Raw genomic sequence first — 13,993 nt, forward strand, 5'->3', positions numbered from 1 at the left:
GCGCACATTACTGGGTTCTAAGGTGGGGGATGCTCAATGCTATTAGACACTGCCAAATACTTTTCCAAAGTGATTTTGCCTCCACCGGCAGGAGCAGTAGATGAGTGTCTGCTCGTACCACATCCTCCTGCACCATGGCCAGCCCTTTGAGTTTGAGAACATAGGTACTTGTGGAACAGGCTGGCATTCAGTTGCCTGCGTTTGAATCCCAGGTCTCTTCTTATTATGTGACCTTCAACAAAGTCTGTTTTCTTGTCTGAAAAATGGGTTGAAAATCAAAGGGTAGGCCAGGCACAGTGGCTCACGCCTGTAATCCCAGCACTTTAGGAGACCAAGGCGGGAAGATTGCTTGAGCTCAGGAGTTCAAGACCAGCCTGGGCAATATGGCAAAATCCTGTCTCTACAAAAAATACAAAAAATAACTGGATATAGTGGCATGCGCCTGTAGTCCCAAGTACTTGGGAGGTTGAGGTGGGAGGATCACTTGAGCCCAGGAAGCAGAGGTTGCAGTGACCTGAGATCGTACCACTGCATTCCAGCCTAGGTGAGAGAGTGAGTGAGATGACTTCTCAAAAAAAAAAAAAAAAAAAAAAGATAAACCAAGGGGCTGTTGTGAAGATCCTGCGGACCCGCTAGGTGCTAAGTGCTCCATAAACGTTAGCTTTTTATAGCTAATTCTCACCACAACCCACCAGATCACTTCACCTCTCAGAGCCTCAGTCTCCCCATCTGTAAAATGTCAATGAAAATTCTAACACACCCACATATACACACAGTTGAGAGGCTCACTAGTAAATGGAATAATTTATAAAAGTGCCTTTTAATTTTCTTTCTTTCTCTTTTTTTTTTTTTTGAGACGGAGTCTCGCTCTGTCGCCCAGGCTGGAGTGCAGTGGCCGGCTCTCAGCTCACTGCAAGCTCCGCCTCCCGGGTTGACGCCATTCTCCTGCCTCAGCCTCCCGAGTAGCTGGGACTACAGGCGCCCGCCTCGTCGCCCGGCTAGTTTTTTGTATTTTTAGTAGAGACAGGCTTTCACCGTGTTAGCCAGGATGGTCTCAATCTCCTGACCTCGTGATCCGCCCGTCTCGGCCTCCCAAAGTGCTGGGATTACAGGCTTGAGCCACCGCGCCCGGCCAGTGCCTTTTAATTTTCTTAAGAGACAGGTTCTCACTCTGTCACCCATACTGGAGTTCAGTGGCGTCTTTATAACTCACTGCAGCCTCCAACTCCTGGGCTCAAGTGATCCTCTCACCACAGCCTCCCAAGTAGCTGGAACTACAGGCCCACAAACAGCTAATTTTTTAGTTTTTTGTGGAGACAGAGTCTTGCTATGCTGCCCAGGCTGGTCTCGAACCCCTGGGCTCAAGTTATCCTCCCCTTGGTCTCCCAAAGTGCTGGGATTACTGGCATGAGCCAACACGCCCAGCAGGGATTCTTGCTCTCAAGGAATTTGCCATCTAGTGGGGAGGAAAACCATGTACATCACTCACTGTGAATGCAAAGCCGAATGAAATTAGACTCGTATTAGAACAAGGGTAGTAGGGGCTGGGCACGGTGCCTCACTCCCATAATCCCAGCACTTTGGGAGGCCGAGGCGGGCGGATCACGAAGTTAGACGTTTGAGATCAGCCTGACCAACATGGTGAAACCCCGTCTCTACCAAAAATATAAAAATTAACCAGGCGTGGTGACGCATGCCTGTAATCCCAGCTACTCGGGAGGCTGAGGCATGAGAATCACTTGAATCCGGGAGACAGAAGTTGCAGTGAGCTGAGATGGCACCACTGCACTCCAGCCTGGGTGACAGAGCGAGACTTGATCTCAAAAAAAAAAAAAAAAAAAAAGAAAGAGAAAGAAAGAAAGAAAAAGAAAGAAAGAAAGAAAGAAAGAAAGAAAGAAAGAAAGAAAGAAAGAAAGAAAGAAAGAGAAAGAAAGAAAGAAAGAAAGAAAGAAAGAAAGAAAGAAAGAAAGAAAGAAAGAAAGAAAGAAAGAAAGAAAGAAAGAAAGAAAGAAAAGAGAACAGGGGTGGGAACTCAGAAATAACCTGGAGAACTTGGGGAAGATGTCAGAGGTGGGACTTCAAGGACAGGTGGGCTTTCCCAACAAGGAAGGACAGTCTGGGTGAAGAGTCCTGAGGACCAAGACCAGAAGGCAGGGAGGACGTAATGTCAGGTGGGATGGCTGGGGACAGCCAGGTATTCATATCACAGTTAAGACCTTGTCTTGCATCTCCATGGACCATGAACAAGACTTGTTTGTACAGAGGCTGTAAACTGCTGGTTACAGTAACAGAGGCTAGGAGAAGCAGAAAGAGGGTGAGCCAGGTTACACGTACATGGCTGTGCTATCATCTGGGCAATGGTGCCCTGAACGGGAGGTGCGTGCCTGTGGTCCCATTACAAGTGGCTCATACTTCCAATCCCAACACTTTGGGAGGCTGAAGCGGGAGGATCACTTTGGCCCAGGAGTTTGAGGCTGCAGTGAGCTATGATCGCGCCACTGCACTCCAGGCTGGGTGACAGAGCGAGACCCTGTCTCTAAACGTAGGAGAAATCAGAATCTGTGGACGTCCTTGCATTTATTGAACACTCTGGTGTTTGGATGTTTTGCATTGTGCAGGCAGGGTTTGTCTTTTCAGCAGTTAGGCTTCTAGAGGTGTTATTTTATTTCTTTTTTCTTTCTTTTTTTTTTTTGAGACAGAGTCTCGCTCTGTCGCCCAGGCTGGAGTGCAGTGGTGCGATCTTGGCTCACTGCAAGCTCCTCCTCCTGGGTTCACGCCATTCTCCTGCCTCAGCCTCCCGAGTAGCTGGGATTACAGGTGTGCGCCACCACGCCTGGCTAATTTTTTGTATTTTTAGTAGAGATGGGGTTTCACCGTGTTAGCCAGGATGGTCTCAATTTCCTGACGTCATGATCCGCCCGCCTCGGCCTCCCAAAGTGCTGGGATTACAGGCATGAGCCACCGCGCCTGCCTAGAGGTGTTCTTAAGCCCTGGAGGAGGGCAGAAATGAGATGCAGATGCCTGTTGAGGGGGAAATTCATGGCTGGGGAAGGAGGGATGTTGGGTGAAGGAGAGAATTCACTCACAATCCTCCCACCCACTCAGATCCAGCTCAGAGGAAAGTCTCTGAAACCACAGGAGACAACTCTGATGTTTTCAGAGCATGGGGAGAGTACGATGATGTGATCTGGAGACACGGCCAGCAGAGACTTGGAGCCAAGATTGCAGGATCCCCAACAAATCACTGAATTCAGGCCAGGCGCAGTGGCTCACGCCTGTAGTCTCAGCACTTTGGGAGGCTGAGGCGGGAGGATCGCTTGAGCCCAGGTGCTCGAGACCAGCCTGGGCAATATAGTGAGACCTCATCTTTACAACAGCAAAAAGGAGAAGAAAGAAAGAAAACACAGAGTTTGGCCTCCCCATTTTACAGGTAGTGAGACAGATCCCCAGTAAGACACAGAGGTTTGCCCAGGGTTATTCATGGAATTAGCAGCAGAGCCAGAATCAATTTGGGTCTTCACCTGAGCCAGGGTGCCCGGAGTCAGGAGGCCCCAATCGAGAGGAGAGGGCCTCCAACCTATCCAACCCCCCCTCCACAGCACCCACCCGCTCCTCTTAGCCTCATGCCCCTTTCTTCAAGCATCCGCCAAGTCTCTGGGTACCCAGGGTGGGGATTCAGAGATGTCAGGACACAGTCTTGCCTCAGTGGCCTGTGGGGGGTGGGGGAGGAGCCAGACAGGCACACAGGGATAAGTGATGATCCTGTCAGCCTGTGTACCAAGGACCTCAAAAGACGGTTAACTGCCACCTGACAGCTGGCCACGGTGGCTCACGCCTGTGATCCCAGCACTTTCGGAGGCTGAGGCAGGTGGATCACCAGAGGTCAGGAATTCGAGACCAGCCTGGCCGACATGGTGAAACCCCATCTCTACTAAAAATACAAAAATTAGTCAGGCGTGGTGGCCCATGCCTGTAATCTCAGCTACTTGGGAGGCTGAGGCAAGAGAATCACTTGAACCCAGGAGGCGGAGGTTGCTGTGAGCTGAGATCACGCCACTTCACTCCAGCCTGGGTGACAGAGTGAGATTGGCTCAAAAACAAAGGGAGGCCACTTGGAGATGGCTCTCTGAAGCAGCGCAGAGCCCCTCCAAAGGAGGGAGACTGAGGTGAGCATCAGAACCCCCTTTCTTAACCTGGCAGGGATGGGCAAAGAGAATGCACATCCTACAGAGGGCAGCAGGGAGGAAGGAGCAGAACGGCTGGGGCTCCTGGGAATGTGATATGACCATTTGGCAGAGACAGAAGATACCCGGCCAAGGGAGGCGGGTGGAGGGGCTGGCCTTGGATAAGAGCAGCCTCAGATAATCACTTTCCTCCCACAGCTGGTGGCTTGGGCCCTCAGGGCACTGCCGTTGTGATCCTGGGTGCTGTGTGATCCTCCTGTGGGCTGGAAGAAAGTGCTGTATGTCAACCTTTTCCAAGGCTGCAACACGTGGGTGACCACCTCCTCCCCTCTCCCTAACACGACCACACATAAGATACCTGTCAGAAAGCCAGCGGAGCTCAGCATCTGCCTGAAACTCTCTCTTGTCCCCACCCAGTAGGGACATCCTTGGAGAGAAGTCTGGAAATCTACTAGACCAGGCTTTGCCGCTGCCTCTCGGAGATGCTTGGGCGTGTTTTTGCTCTCCTGTGCCTCGGAACCCATCTTTGAGGCTGTTAAAGGCTCCAGTGAGGTGTCAGGTGTGAATGCCTCAGTCCGGTTTCTGTCCTTAAGGTGAGAAAAGAGCCTTCAGAAGCAGAAACACGCCATGTACAGTGGCTCACCCTTGTAATCCCAAAACTTTGGGAGGCTGAAGCAGGAGGATCCCTTGAAGCCAAGAATTCGAGACCAGGTTGGGCAACAGATTTCATCTCTACAAAAAAAAGTTGGCCAGGTGTGGTGACATGAGCCTGTAGTCCCAGCTACTGGGGAGGCTGAGGTGGGAGGATCGCTTTGGCCCAGGAGTTTGAGGCTTCAGTGAGCTATGACTGTGCCTCTGCACTCCAGCCTGGGTGACAGAGCGAGGCCCTGTCTCTAAAAATATATAAATAGGCCGAGCATGGTGGCGCATGCCTGTAATCCCAGCACTTCGAGAGGCCGAGGTGGGTGAATCACTTTAAGGTCAGGAGTTTGAGACCAGCCTGGCCAGCATGGCGAAACCTCATCTCTACTAAAAATACAAAAATTAGCTGGGCATTGGGAGACCGAGGCAGGCCGATCACGAGGTCAGAAGATCGAGACCAACCTGGCTAACACGGTGAAACCGTCTGTACTAAAAATGCAAAAAATTAGCCGGGCGTGGTGGCGAGCTCCTGTAGTTCCAGCTACTTGGGAGGCTGAGGCAGCAGAATGGTGGGAACCCACGAGGCGCAGCTTACTGTGAGCGGAGATGCGCCGCTGCATTCCAGCCTGGGTGACAGAGCGAGACTCCATCTCAAAAAACAAAACAAAACAAAAATTAGCTGGGCATGGTGGCACACACTTGTAATCCCAACTACTCAGGAAGCTGAGGCAGGAGAATCCCTTGAACCAGGGAGGCAGAGGTTGCAGTGAGCCGAGATCATGCCATTGCACTCCAGCCTGGGCGACAGAGTGAGCCTCCATCTCAAAATAAATAAATAAATAAAATATATAAATAAATAAGAATACAAAGAAGCAGGAACAAAAGCTGGACTTCAGTGTCAGTGAGAGAAAGGGATCAGAGCTCCTGGGTAGATGCCAGCCTGGGGGATGTCCACCTTCCAGTGAGCCACACATTGCCACCAGTAATGGTCCCTCGAGGCTCCCCTTGGGCGTCTCTGTGCAGCTGAAGTAATGATCACAATTTTTTAAAAATATATATTTTTTCTTAAGTATTTAATTTAATTTAATTAATTAATTTATTTATTTTTATTTTTATTTTTATTTTTTTGAGACTGAGTCTCGCTCGTCACCCGGGCTGGAGCGCAGTGGCGGCATCTCGGCTCACTGCAAACTCCGCCTCCCGGATTCATGCCTTCTCCTGCCTCAGCCTCCCGAGTAGCTGGGACTACAGGTGCCCGCCACCTCGTCCGGCTAATTTTTTGTATTTTTAGTAGAGACGGGGTTTCACCATGTTAGCCAGGATGGTCGCGATCTCCTTACCTCATGATCCACCCACCTAGGCCTCCCAAAGTGCTGGGATTACAGGCGTGAGCCGCCGCACCCGGCCTATTTTATTTTTTGAAATAGGGTTTCACTCTGTCGCCCAGGCTGGAGTGCAATAGGGTGCGATCTGCAACCTCCATCTCTCGGGCTCATGTGATTCTTCCACCTCAGCCTCCCGAGTAGCTGGGATTACAAGCCAAGCACGCACCACCACATCCGGCTAATTTTTGTACTTTTTGCAGGGACGGGGTTTTGCCATGTTGGCTAGGCTGGTCTCAAACTCCTGGCCTCAAGTGATCCACCCCCCTTGGCCTCCCAAAGTGCTGGGATTGCAAGTGAGAGCCACTGCGTCAGGCCACCATGTTAACAACCTCCTGCGGGCCAGGCCCTTCAGGGGCATTGCCTGGCGCTTACCACATCAGGCCCCTGAGAGGTGGGGGCTTCCAGCTGTATGGAGGACCCAGAGGAGCTAATACGGGGTCGGGGGGCGGAGGTGGAGGGCAGGAGTTAAGTGAGGGGGGATGGTGATCTCTGGCCTCACAAGAGGGTGCCCCTGAAAGCACAAACCCCAGGTCCTGAGGCGCTTTCAGGTTCAGGTGTGACGGGGACCCTTTTGTTGTTGAGACAGATTCTCTGTCATCCAGGCTGGAGTGCAGTGGCGCGATCTCCGCTCACTGCAGCCTCAACCTCTTGGTATCAAGCGATCCTCCCACTTCAGCCTTCCGAGTAGCTGGGACTACAGGTGCATGCCACCATGCCTGCACCTGTTTTTTGCACCATAATTATTCTATGTTTTGCAGAGACAGGGTTTTGCCATGTTGTTGAACTCCTGGGATCAAGGGATCCTCCCACCTCAGCCTCCCCAGTAGCTGGTATTACAGGCTCTCTCCACTATGCCTGGCTAATTTTTGCATTTTTTTGGTAGAGATAGGGGTCTTACCGTATTGCTCAGGCTGGTCTCGAACTTCTGGCCTCAAGCCATCCTCCCACCTTGGCCTCCTAAAATGCTAGGATTACAGGCATGGGACCCTGGCGTCCAGCCTGACCGTTCTTAAGATCCCTTTGGAGCAAACTAGGGGAGGCTCTGTTAGGACTCCAAGGAGAGACGGGAAGGGAGATGGGGCCAACCCGCCGGAGCTCCAGGGCACCGGGTTCTCACCTGGCGCAAGGACTATGCTAATACAAGACCCGCCCCGTCCCGGGCCCCGCCCATCCGAGCGGCCTATGGGGCGGGGGCGGGGCTATGTTAATGAGGCTGGGCTGGCCGCAAGCTCTTCCCCGCGCTGCACGGAGCCCGCACCAGGCGGTAGCGGCGGAGGCGACAGCCATGGCCGGGGCGCTGGCAGGTCTGGCCACGGGCTTGCAGGTCCCGCGGGTCGCTCCCAGCCCAGACTCGGACTCGGACACGGACTCGGAGGACCCGAGTCTCCGGCGCAGCGCGGGCGGCTTGCTCCGCTCGCAGGTCATCCACAGCGGTCACTTCATGGTGTCGTCGCCGCACAGCGACTCGCTGCCCCGGCGGCGCGACCAGGAGGGGTCCGTGGGGCCCTCCGACTTCGGGCCTCGCAGTATCGACCCCACACTCACACGCCTCTTCGAGTGCTTGAGCCTGGCCTACAGGTGAGGGTGGCTCGGGCCCCGACGGCCTCGGCCTCTAGATGGGGACTGGGGGTCCGGGGCAGGACTGCGCGCTGGGGTCCTCAACACCCCACCCGAACCCGGTCCTGCGGCTCCCGGAGGCTCCGATCACGCCCTGAACATCCCCTTTCTCCCAGCCCCGAGGTCCTCCTATCGCGGCCCAGCCCGCTGGCCCCCGACGGACCCGCGCTTTTCTGATTCCCATTCCTCCCCCATCCCCTCTTCCCCGAGGTGCAGACCGCCTGCGCCCCTCCTCTACCTGGACCACTGGTCCCCTTTCTCTGGTCCCGGCCCCTCCGTCCCTCCAAAAATGCTAGGAGTCCCAGGTCCCTAGGCCACCCGCGCCCATCCCCACTCTCCACTCTGGAGCCACTCCACCCGACCCCCTGCAGGCCTCGGCCTTCTCCCCAGCAGCCCCGGCCCAGGGCCGCCCTATTCCTGGACCCTGAGATACTCCCAGCTCCCCTGATTGTCTCAGTTCATAACCAAAGTGAACTGAAACTGGCCCACTCTCTCGTCCAACTCCCTGCAATTGCTGAGACACCTCTTCTTGATCTGCAACGTCAAGGGTGGCGGGAGGAGGATGTCCCAGAAATGTCCAAGAGGCGCAGCTCGCTGAGGTTACGCCGGTGCCCGGGAGGCCTGGGTTCGCCTACCCGCGTCGCCGCACTAGGCTGAACGCCCGTCGCTGCCTGGGACCCCCGCTTAGCGCCTCAGAGAACGCACAGGCCGCTCCCCGCTTCCGCTCCACGTCCCGCGTCCCAGAGGAGGGCGCGAACCCGAGGCCTGGCCCAGTGCCCTGGAGCAAAGTTCCCCGGAGCGGAGGGGCCAGTATAAATTATCAACCGAAAACCCGTAGGGGAGAAAGGGGGATCGGCCGGCCTTGATCTTTTCTCTGTGCAAATATTCCTCTTCCTCCGTGGCGCCTCCTCCCCTTCTGAGAACCGCTGGCTACCGATCGGCACCTGCCGCCCTGCGGGGGAGCGGGAGCTGGGGTGGGGACTGTCGGGGGAGTATTGCCTGCCCCCAACGCGGCCGCCTAGCTGCGACCCCATTGGCTGGAGGCGGAGTAACCTTGGCCCACAAGCTCTGGCCCCGGGCCCAGGTCATGTTGCAACCCGATCGGCCAGGGCGCCGGACCCGTGTGGAAAGTTCAAATTCCCGTCCCTTCTCCCTCCCTCCCCAAATGTCACGCGACTGCCTGGGACAGGGCATCTGAGGTCCTGGTACACCGAATGCCGGCACTCCTTCTACGGGTCTCCCATTCCCCACCCACCCCCAACTTTGACTTCTCATTATATACTACACATCAGTCTACTTGGGGGGGGGCCTCACTTCCAACCCCCACTCCTGACCATGTGTGACCAAAGAGGAGAGGTTCTGGGGAGCTGGCAAGGTAAGGGACAGAGCGCAGCCCCAAAACTGCCCCCCTGTCTCAAGAGGGGCTCAAGAGGCTGACTCAAGGCTGATTTAACCCCAGTCAGGGATAGCTGGGGTAGAGAGGTCTGTGTTTTCTTCCCAAATACCCAAATATTAATATATTAATAGTAAATCTCTCTGGCTGGGCACAGTGGCTCCTGCCTGTAAGCCCAGCACTTTAGGAGGCCAAGGTTCTCATCCAAGGATTTCTTGAGCCCAGGAATTGGAGACCAGCCTGGGCAGCATACTGAGAACCCGTCTCCACCAGAAAAAAAAAAAAAAAAAATTTTTTTTTTTTTTTTTTTTTTTTTTGAGAGGAGTCTTGCTCTTGTTGCCCAGGCTGGAGTGCAGTGGTGCGATCTCAGCTCACTGCAACCTCTGCCTTCTGGGTTCAAGAGAATCTCCTGCCTCAGCCTCCTGAGTAGCTGGGATTACAGGCAGCACGATGTCCAACTAATTTTTTGTATTTTTAGTAGAGATTTCACCATGTTGGCCAGGCTGGTCTCAAACTCCTGACCTCAGGTGATCCGCCTGCCTTGCCCTCCCAAAGTGCTGAGATTACAGGTGTGAGCCACTACACCTGGCCAAAAAAAATTTTTTTGATCAGCCAGGTGTGATGGCGCATTCCTATTCCCAGCTACTGGGGAGGCTGAGGTGGGAGGATCACTTCAGCCCAGGAGGTTGAGGCTCCAGTGAGACATGATCGTGCCACTGCACTCCACTCATAGAGATAGAGTGAGACCTTGTCGGAAGGGAGGGAGGGAGGGAAGGAAGAAGGAAGGAAGGAAGGAAGGAAGGAAGGAAGGAAGGAAGGAAGGAAGATGGAGGAGGGAGGGAGATAGAGGAGGGAAGGAGATGGAGGAGGGAGGGAGATGGAGGGAGAGAGATGGAAGGAAGGAGATGGAGGAAGGGAGGGAGATGGAGGAGGGAGGGAGGGAGGAAGGGAGGGAGGAAGGGAGGGAGGGAGGGAGATAGAAGAGAGAGGGAGATAGAAGAGGGAGGAAGATGGAGGGAAGGAGATAGAGGGAGATGGAGGGAGATGGAGGAAAGGAGGGAGATGGAGGGAGGGAGGGAGGCGGAGGGAGATGGAGGGAGGGAGGGAGACGGAGGGAGATGGAGGGAGGGAGGGAAGAAGGAAGGGAGGGAGGGAGGGAGATAGAAGAGGGAGGAAGATGGAGGGAAGGAGATGGAGGGAGATGGAAGGAGATGGAGGAAAGGAGGGAGATGGAGGGAGGGAGGGAGACGGAGGGAGATGGAGGGAGGGAGGGAAATGGAGGGAGATGGAGGGAGGGAGGGAAGAAGGAAGGGAGGGAGGGAGGGAGATAGAAGAGGGAGGAAGATGGAGGGAAGGAGATGGAGGGAGATGGAAGGAGATGGAGGAAAGGAGGGAGATGGAGGGAGGGACGGAGATGGAGGGAGATGGAGGGAGGGAGGGAGATGGAGGGAGATGGAGGGAGGGAGATGGAGGGAGATGGAGGGAGGGAGGGAGATGGAGGGAGGGAGGGAGATGGAGGGAGGGAGGGAGATGGAGGGAGATGGAGGGAGATGGAAGGAGATGGAGGGAGATGGAGGGAGGAAGGGAAATGGAGGGAGATAGAGGGAGATGGAGGGAGATGGAGGGAGGGAGGGAGGTGGAGGGAGATGGAGGGAGATGGAGGGAGACGGAGGGAGATGGAGGGAGGGAGGGAGATGGAGGGAGATGGAGGGAGGGAGGGAGATGGAGGGAGATGGAGGGAGATGGAGAGAGATGGGGGGTTGGCTCAGTACCAGAAGAGCTTCTAGATTTCCCCATTTGATAGAGGAAAAGCCCTGAGGCTTGAACTGGGACAGTGTTTTCATCTTCAAAGACCCCCAGTTCCAGGGGTTCCCTGGAGGGGAGCAGATTATAGGGACTGAGTGTCCCAGGGGAGTGACTGTATGGGAAGAGACAGTAAGGCAGAGAGTTCAGAAGGTGGTGGGAAGAATGACCAGCTTGACCCAGGGACCCACCTGAACCAGGGACCAGCCTGACCCAGAGACCAGCCTGCAGAGGCCTGGCAGGGTTTCACCCTCCACAGGGTAGCGTGGGCAGAGGGAGGATCGAGGAGGCCATGTTCCGTGGCTCCATGGGTGGAAGCCCCAGAGAGGCAGTTTCTGGAAGCTTCAAGGAAGCACTTGTTCATGGTCAGAGCTGGCTAGCTTAGGAAGAGGGGCCTCTAGGGTGCAGGGGAGCAAACAGGACCTGGTTAGGGGGCAGTCTAAAAGGAATTCCTGAAAGGTGGGCGGTGGACAGCTGAACTTGGAGTTTTCTCCACTCTCTCTCTGAGTCTGAGTTGTCTTCTCCTTCTTCTTGTTTATTTATTTATTTATTTTGGGAGACGGAGTCTCACTCTGTTGCCCAGGCTGGAGTGCAATGGCATGATCTCAGCTCACTGCAACCTCCGTCTCCTGAGTTCAAGCAATTCTCATGCCTCAGCCTCCAGAGTAGATTACAGGAACGCGCCACCATCCCCAGCTAATTTTTTTATTTTCAGTAAAGACAAGGTTTCATCATGTTGGCCAGGCTGGTCTCGAACTCCTGACCTCAAGTGATCTGCCCACCTCGGCCTCCCAAAGTGCTGGGATTACAGGTATGAGCCATTGCGTCCTACCTTTTTATTTCTTTCTTTTTTTTTTTTTTCAAGACGGAGTCTCGCTCTGTTGCCCAGGTTGGAGTGCAGTGGTGCTATCTGAGCTCACTGCAACCTCCACCCCACGGGTTCCAGCAATTCTCTGCCTCAGCCTCCCGAGCAGCTGGGATTACAGGCGCCCACCACCACGCCTGGCTAGTTTTGTTTGTTTGTTTTTTGGTAGAGATGTGGTTTCACCATGTTGGCCAGGCTGGTCTTGAACTCCTGACCTTGTGATCCACCCGTCTCGGCCTCCCAAAGTGCTGGGATTACAGGCGTGAGCCACCGGGCCCAGCCCTTTTCTTCTTTTAATAGTCTTTTTTGTTGTTGTTGCTGTTTGTTTGTTGTTTAGACAGAGTCTCGCTGTGACGCCCAGGCTGGAGTGCAGTGGTGTGATCTCGGCTCACTGCAACCTCTGCCCCCCGGGTTCAAGTGGTTCTCCTGCCTCAGCCTTCCGAGTAGTTGGGATTACAAGCATGTGCCACCATGCCCGGCTAATTTTTGTATTTTTAGTAGAGACAGCGTTTCTCCATGTTAGCCAGGCTGGTCTTGAACTCCTCACCTCAGGTGATTCGCCCTCCTCGGCCTCCCAAAGTGCCACCGCGCCCACCCCTTTTAATAGTTTTAAATAGAGACAAGGTCTCACTCTGTTGCCCAGCTGGTCCTGAACTCCTGGGTTCAAGCAATCCTCTCCCCTCAGCCTCCCAAAGTGCTGAGATTACAGACCTGAGCCACTGCTCCCCGTCAGACTTTTCTATTGGTCATAAGAAGTTGTTTGTTTTTTATGAGTCGGGTTCTCACTCTGTTGCCCAGGTTGGAGTGCAGTGGCGTGATTATAGCTCACTTCAACCTTGAACTCCTGGGCTCAAGTGATCTTTCCACTGCAGCCTCCTGAGTAGCTGGGACTAGAGGTGTGCACCACTATGCCCAGCTAACTTTTATTTTATTTTATTTTGAGATGGAGTCTCACTCTGTTGCCCAGGCTGGAGTTCAATGGCACTATCTTGGCTCACTGCAGCCTCCACCTCCTGGGTTCAAGCAATTCTTCTTGCCTCAGCCTCCCGAGTAGCTGGGATTACAACTGCCTGCCGCCACCATGCCTGGCTGATTTTTTGTATTTTTAGTAGAGATGGAGTTTCACCACGCTGGCTAGGCTGATCTCGAACTCCTGACCTCAGGTGACCCCCCGCCTCGGCCTCCCAAAGTGCTGGGGGATTATAGGCGTGAGCCACTGCACCTGGCCCCAGCTAACTTTTAAACTGTAGAAACAGGGTCTCACTATGTTGCCCAGGCTGATCTCAAACTCCTGACCTCCTACAGTCCTCCTGCCTCGGCCTTCCAAAGTGCTGGGATTACAGGTGTGAGCCATATCCAGCCAGTCATAAAAAGTTCTTGAACCCTAGCTTTAGGCTCTTGCTCCAGGCCGAGTCTCTTCTCTCATAGCCCCAACTCCTTTTCTTCCTCCTGGGCTTGGATATTGTCACTGTCACATCTCCTCTAACCTTGCCTGGGCCCTGAACGTCATAACCTTAGCAAGGAGGGGGGAGGGAAGGCAGGCAGGTGGAGGGTGCAACACGGGGCGATCAGAATGGGCTGGGAGGTTGCTGGGATACTGACAGGGACCACAGACTCAGAAGTCCCCGACCAGGTGCCACAGAAGAAGCTGGCCCAGGAGGTAGCAGAGTCTCCCCCCACTCCCCACCCCCATGTCTTCCTACCAAACAGATGGTGTTTATCTAATTCCTGGAGGGAGGGGGCCAGCCAGTGGCCCAGGGAGCTGGGCTGTGTATCTTATTTGGGTAATGAGGCCTGTTGTCCCTGTTGGGGAGGGGGCAGTCCCCCACCCCCACCCCAAAGCAAACACGGGAGCTTGGAGACCAGGGAGGAGAGAGGGCCCAATGACCAATGCACTCAAGGAGAAAGAGGCTGCAGAGTCAGACTGGCTCCCACCCATGTTTCACCCCCAGAATGCAGGAAAGATCCCTGGAGGAAGCAGGCGTGGTTTTCTGAAAGACTAAACCTTGGGGGCCAGGCACGGTGGCTCACGCCTGTCATCCCAACACTTTGGGAGGCCAAGGTGGGCGGGGCACTTGAGGTCAAGAGTTCGAAACCAACCAGG

The 13,993-nt window shown here is 54.5% G+C and overlaps 1 protein-coding gene across 4 annotated transcripts in view; it reads left to right on the top strand.

Moving 5' to 3' along the window:
- The first annotated feature begins 7,451 nt into the window (after positions 1-7,451).
- The window catches only part of MLXIPL (MLX interacting protein like), a 32,608-nt gene continuing 26,066 nt past the window's right edge, over positions 7,452-13,993 (top strand). For 3 of the 4 annotated variants that reach the window (XM_030933393.1, XM_030933394.1, XM_030933396.1), the window contains exon 1: positions 7,474-7,789. In XM_030933393.1, the coding sequence (XP_030789253.1) occupies positions 7,497-7,789 (293 nt within the window). In that variant the 5' untranslated portion in view covers positions 7,474-7,496. Of the gene's footprint in view, positions 7,790-13,993 lie in introns of all 4 variants that reach the window. The other variant, XM_030933395.1, reaches the window with a different exon arrangement.

The sequence above is a fragment of the Rhinopithecus roxellana genome, chromosome 6 (genome assembly GCF_007565055.1).
Source record: "Rhinopithecus roxellana isolate Shanxi Qingling chromosome 6, ASM756505v1, whole genome shotgun sequence".
NCBI lineage: Eukaryota > Metazoa > Chordata > Mammalia > Primates > Cercopithecidae > Rhinopithecus > Rhinopithecus roxellana.